The sequence below is a fragment of the Myotis davidii genome, unplaced genomic scaffold, assembly GCF_000327345.1.
Source record: "Myotis davidii unplaced genomic scaffold, ASM32734v1 scaffold546, whole genome shotgun sequence".
Lineage (NCBI taxonomy): Eukaryota > Metazoa > Chordata > Mammalia > Chiroptera > Vespertilionidae > Myotis > Myotis davidii.
This window is the reverse complement of record NW_006297836.1, coordinates 602,888-609,653: the sequence shown is the minus strand read 5'-3', so window position 1 is coordinate 609,653 and position 6,766 is coordinate 602,888. Positions and strand designations below refer to the sequence as shown.

Below are 6,766 nucleotides of genomic sequence, written 5' to 3'. Positions count from 1 at the left end.
TAAATACCCAGAAGAGGGATTGCTGTGTCATATGTAAGTTATGTTTTTAATTTTTTGAGGAACCTCCATACTGTTTCCCATAGTGGCTGCACCAGTCTGCATTCCCACCAGCAGTGCACGAGGGTTCCCTTTCCTCCACATCCTCTCCCATCAGCAGTGTGTGAGGGTTCCCTTTCCTCCTATCCTCTCCAAAGCTTGTTATTTCTTGTCTTGTTGATAATAGCCATTCTAACAGGCATGAGGTGATAATCTCATTATGGCTTTGATTTGCACTTCCCCAAAACATTTTATCAGTTTATATGAAGCTTGCTGAAAGGTTTTGATGCATTCCTTTTATCAAGTTAACAACATTAATGAATTCATGTAATCATTCAACAAATATTTATTGAATACTTATTAAGGAGTGGGTACTATTCAAGGCACTTGGGACACATTTGTGAATAAAACGGGCAAAAACTCTCATTGTACATAAATGTACCACTTCTTTACCCAATCACCCGTCATAGGACACTTAGGTTGTTTCCATGTTGTCATTATTGTGAATAATGCTGCAATGAACATAGGAGTACATATATCTTTACAAATAAGTATCTTCAAATCTGGGGGGGGGAGGTAAATACCCAGAAGAGGGATTGCTGTGTCATATGTAAGTTATGTTTTTAATTTTTTGAGGAACCTCCATACTGTTTCCCATAGTGGCTGCACCAGTCTGCATTCCCACCAGCAGTGCACGAGGGTTCCCTTTCCTCCTATCCTCTCCAAAGCTTGTTATTTCTTGTCTTGTTGATAATAGCCATTCTAACAGGCATGAGGTGATAATCTCATTATGGCTTTGATTTGCACTTCCCCAAAACATTTTATCAGTTTATATGAAGCTTGCTGAAAGGTTTTGATGCATTCCTTTTATCAAGTTAACAACATTAATGAATTCATGTAATCATTCAACAAATATTTATTGAATACTTATTAAGGAGTGGGTACTATTCAAGGCACTTGGGACACATTTGTGAATAAAACGGGCAAAAACTCTCTGGCCTGGTAGACCTTACATTCTAGTTGGGGAAGACAGTAAATAATCAAGATAAAAAACAACTATAAACTGCGTTAGATGATGATAAATACTAAGAAAAAATGAGGCAAGGGAGGGAAACAGTGAGTGTTAGGGACAGGGGAGAGGTTGCAGTCTTAGCTAGGGTGGCCAGAGAAAGGCTCACATAAGAGAGCTATTAGAAAAAAAGACCTGAAAGAAGAGGGGATATAGATCATGTGCATATATGAGGGAAGGCACTCCATTTAAGTGCAAACCAAGTGAAAATGCCCTGGGTTGGAAGCATCTTAGGCCTATTTGAAAAACAGCAAATGATCCAGTATTGAGTGAAATACACTGAGTGGCCAGATTATGATGACCACCCCATCAGTACTTCATTGACACTTCCAAAAATACTGAATATTGAAAACTTCCTAAGCAAATACTCTCAAGGTTTTTTATTATTATTATTATTATTATTATTATTTGAATAACTAATTCACTTCACTGTACTGATGGGGTGGTCACAATAATCTGGCCAGTTATAATAATCTGGCCACTCAGTATATGTAAGGAAGAAAAGAAGAGATGAGAACAGAGGGGTAAAGTGGCACAAGATCCCACCAGTCCCTGTAGACCTCTGTGAAGACTTGAGCTCTGAGTCTGAGTCAGATGGGCACATTGCAGGGTATTGCGTAGGGGAGACACACATGACATATTTTAACATGACTGCTCTCACAGCAGGTAGAGAATAGTCTGTTGTGTAGGAGACAAGCATAGGAATAGAGAGAATAGTTACCAGGCGGTTGCAGTAATATAGGCTTTGGACCAAGAAGTGGCCAGTGGAGGTGGTGAGAAGTGGACAGATTCTGGGTACACTTGGAAAAGTAAACTGGCTGGAGTTGCTAATGGATCCAGTGGGGATGGAGATTAAGGGAGGAATCAAGGAAGATGAATATTTGGCCTGGCCACTTCTAGTTGCCAGGAGGTGTTTTATTATTAGGAATTGATTTTCAGTGAATACTTTTTCTGCATCTATTCGTGATCATATGCTTTTCCTTACTTAATTTGTAAATGTAATGAAATTATCACTTAATTTTTTATTATCCTAAATGATCTTTGTATTACTTAGAAGAGGACATCTTGCCTACTGTTTTCCATTATCTCCATCTCCTTTATTCCTTCATTTGTTTTATGTTACAATATTTGAAGCTATATTTTTTCCTACTACTTACTGTATCTTTGAAAATGTATTACCACCATATCTAATGCCAAAGAGACTTACAGGAGCAAGTGTGGGAACCTAATTACCATTTGAAACATTGTTTCTATAGGTAAATGAACTTTGACTTTCAGACAACTGGTTTCCAAGTGAACTTTATATACTAAATTATTCTGAGATTGGGAAAATACATATTTCCAATGAGAGAATTCTCAGGACCTTCAGTTTCCAACACAATTTCCAAAACCTTCATTCTCAGTTGAATGCAAGCTAGGACACCTGGTCGCTGTCTCTTTATGTGTGAATGATACTGCAGTGATGTTTCTTTTTAAGGTACCCTTGCTTGAGTCCCAAGAACAAGGAGTCCTTTGATGTGGGCAGTAACCTCTTTGCCAAGTTTTCTGCATATATTAAGAATACACAAAAGGAGGCAAATAAGAGTAAGATAACTTTCTTTAAATCTCTGTTTTTCTCACTCACTTGCTCATTCTCACTCAGCTAAAATAGGATTTTTTAAAAATATATAGTATATGTAAAGTCTCTGCTCTCTTTTCTGAAATTCCTTTGCATGAAGTTTTATTAGATTTAGAGCCCAAGATTCAATATAGAAATTACCAATGTAGCTCATCTAGAGCATTGGCATGCCAGGTGTAAATTAACTGCAGGACTGGATTTGTTAGATGCCCCCCTCTGAACTTTCCCAGTCCTGCGTACTTTTACTAAGGTTTCTTAAACCATAGCACATAACATTCTCTGTTTTTTTCTTTTTTTGTTAGTCCTCACCCAAGGATATTTTTCCCCATTGATTTTTTTAGAGAGAGTGGAAGGGAAAGACAGAGAGAGAGAGACATCGATGTGAGAGACACACATCGATTGGTTGCCTCCCGCACGTGCCTTGACCACCAGGGATTGAGCCTGCAACTGAGGTACTTGCCCTTGACCGGAACTAATCCCGGGGCTCTTCCATCTGCAGGCTGACGCTCTATCCACTGAGCCACATAGGCTAGGGCTCCCAAACATTCTTGAAGTTTACTATCCTCTGAGTCATGAGAGCTATTAGTCTCTGATTCCACTTTCTTACTCTTCTGGGCCGAAGGATCACATATCACTTGCTTTTTTCCCTCTTTGCCTCTCCTCCCAATGCATCTCTTCAAGAAAAATCCAGAAATATTTCCACTCATCATTTGATTAAACATCGTACTCGGTCTTATCAGTGGCTAGTTGAGCATTCTAGTTAACTATTTAGATTTTTTAAAAATATATTTTATTAATTTTTTTACAGAGAGGAAGGGAGAGAGATAGTTAGAAACATTGATGAGAGAGAAACATTGACCAGCCGCCTCCTGCACATCTTCCACTGGGGATGTGCCTGCAACCCAGGCATGTGCCCTTGACCAGAATCGAACCTGGGACCCTTCAGTCCGCAGGCCGACACTCTATCCACTGAGCCAAACCGGTTTCGGCAACTATTTAGATTTTTAATAGCCAGTGTACGGAGCCTGTATAGCTAGAGGTGTTGAAATGTGTGAAAAGCATATTGAGAATGTATTTAGTCATGAAAACAATACATTTATAAGTAACCCTCTGACTTCATTGCCTCAGATTTTGAAAGAGCTCTTCTCAGAGAGTTTAAGCGTCTGGATGACTACTTGAACACCCCACTTCTGGATGAAATTGACCCAGACAGCACTGAGGAACTCTCCGTTTCCAGAAGATTGTTCTTGGATGGGGATGATCTGACACTGGCTGACTGCAGCTTGTTACCCAAGCTGAACGTTATTAAAGTAAGTACTCATCAGGTAGCCTCAATGGTTTGAGCTGGGTTTGGGAGTTGCCAGCACGAATCACATGACCATTCTGTGTGAGGTTGTTATACGATGGCTTTAGCATCATCATTATGCATAGTGTGTACATCTTTTCTCTCCTCAAAGGAAAAATCCATGATCTCCCCTGGAAAGCATAAAAAATTATTATTTCTCCCTATATCAGGGGTTTTCCACTGTCTTGGCTATAAGACAAGAATAATATTACCCAGCCCTAGCCGGTTTGACTCAGTGGATAGAGCGTCGGTGTGTGGACTGAAGGGTCCCGGGTTCGATTCCGGTCAAGGGCACATGCCCGAGGTTGCAGGCTGATCCCCAGTGTGGGGCATGCAGGAGGCAGCCGATCAATGATTCTCTCTCATCATTGATGTTTCTATCTCTTTCTCCCTCTCTTTTCCTCTCTGAAATCAATTTTAAAATATTTTTTAAAAGAATAATATTACCCATTTCACAGAATTGTTGAGTAAATTAAATAAATTAGGACATGTTAAATGCTTAGAATGATATCTGGATTATAACAAGTGATAAATAATGTGGGCTATTGATATTATTATGATAATTTACTCACCATCAAATTTTTATTGAACAGAATTTATTCTATCTCATGTCCTATGCCAGATACATAGAATTCATAAAGTAATGACATAGTTGGGACCCTAAACAACCTCTTAGTTTAATGGGGAGATATGTGCTCTTTTTCTTTGCTCCCTTCTTCTAAACATTAAATACAACCTAATATAAATATGATTGTAGGCATATAGCTTTGTCTACATTTGTATGCTAAACATTAAAGTAGTAATTTCAAGATTCTTTCATTTTATTTAGTAGTACTTTTTGTGCAGATAACATGTCCACAGGTATCTTGACCTTTGAAATATGTTTCTACACACTGGGCATGTTACTGATGCCTTTAACTGCCAACTGCTTTTTCCAAAACCCTAGATTGCTGCCAAGAAATACCGTGACTTTGACATTCCAGCAGAATTCTCGGGAGTCTGGCGCTATCTCCACAATGCTTATGCCCGTGAAGAATTTGCCCACACATGTCCTGAAGACAAAGAAATTGAACATACCTATGCAAGTGTGGCTAAACAGTAGTTAGGGAAGCTCTTCCAACAGAAAAAGCACTCTATATAACTCTCTTATGAAAAAAAAAACACACAATACCACACCATGCTGTATTTTCTGTATCTGGCCACTGTGTATTTTAAAGGTCTTCATATTTTTGCTTAATTTTCTTTATTTCCATGGCATGACCACTGCGATTCCTGTATAACTACTGAAATCCTGAATGATACGGAAAGCACCAAGATCTTTTGCTATTTGACTGAATTCCTAGAATGTACCATATGTAAGATCAACAGATGGCTGAAGTTACAAATGACATAAGTAGAGGCACAATCTCTAACTGCTGCTTAGAAAAAAATCCATCTAACCCATTAAAACAATTTTCTATTTGTGTTACTTTAATATATGCATGAGTTTATCTGATATGAATAATAAAATCAGAGAGTGAGCATATCAGAGAGGAAAATCCTAAAAGAATGATTTTTTAAATCAGCTCTAGGAAGATATCAAGACCAACTGGTCTTAGAAGGCATTCAACACCTAGAAACATTACTGCCTCATAGAGATGAGACTAAACCTTTCAGACTAGATGATATTGCTGTTAAATGAACAAGCATTCATTAGATAAAACATAATTTTTAAAAGATTGGAAGCAAATATATGGCAAAGGTGCAAAATAAATCTGATCTTTTATTCAATAGCAATAAAAAGGAAACCAAGAAATCTGATTTACCAAAGGTCTTGTTGCTGACCTTAAAAGGATAAGGCACCACTTTCTTAGAGGATAATCACACAGCTGTCTACAAAACTGAAAAGGTTCCATTGCTATAAATACTCATTTACATGTTAAAATACAATCAAATCTCTCAAATCTGAAAACGAAAGCTGAGCTTAACTCTTATTCCTTCACAGGAGAAACAAAGTTCAGCCTCAAAAAAAAAGAAAGGCACAGTCTTATTACAGGCTTTTGGGGAAGGGGGGAGTTCAGGTAAAATTTAAATGAGGCAATGTTTTAATAGGTTCAAAGAAAAGTAAGGCAATAAGTGAAAGCTTAACAGACCTCAACATAGGAAGGGCTCCTGTCCTTGGAAACCACAGAGTTAAGATGAATGTATAATGTGGTATCTCCTCTTTGCTGGAAGATCCCTGATGTGAGAAATTGCACCTGAACTAGATGGTGTGGTTGTGGCTTCTCTGAATAGCTCAGAGCATTCTATTCTCACTGCTATGATTTTAAAGAGTAAGGTTTTTTAATATCTATGATTTTTTTTATTAACTCTGACCCTGAAGTTCCATTTTATTGTCCATACCATGGCTCTGATCTTTGCATTAAAATATCTTTTTTATTAAATTTGTTGGGGTGACATTGGTTAATAAGATTTTAAAGGTTTCAAGTGTACATTCCTTTGATACATGTTCTGTGTATTGCATTGTGTACCCACCAGCCAAAGTCAAATCATCTTCTATCACCATATATTTGGCCCCCTTTACCCTTTATTGACCCCCATTCCCCTTCCCTCTGGTAGCCACCATACCGGTGTCTGTGTATATGAGGTTCGGTTTTAACATCCCACATATGAGTGAAATCATATGGTTCTTAGCTTTTTGTGAATGACTTATTTTGCT

General features: G+C 38.1%; 1 protein-coding gene across 1 annotated transcript in view; it reads left to right on the top strand.

The window, feature by feature from the left end:
* CLIC2 (chloride intracellular channel 2) overlaps nucleotides 1-6,486 on the top strand; it is a 20,737-nt gene extending 14,251 nt beyond the window's left edge. Inside the window, exons 4-6 of the mRNA XM_006773702.2 lie at nucleotides 2,583-2,689; nucleotides 3,852-4,033; nucleotides 5,015-6,486. Of these exons, the coding sequence (XP_006773765.1) occupies nucleotides 2,583-2,689; nucleotides 3,852-4,033; nucleotides 5,015-5,170 (445 nt within the window). The 3' untranslated portion in view covers nucleotides 5,171-6,486. The remainder of the gene's footprint in view (nucleotides 1-2,582; nucleotides 2,690-3,851; nucleotides 4,034-5,014) is intronic.
* The last annotated feature ends 280 nt before the right edge of the window (nucleotides 6,487-6,766 follow it).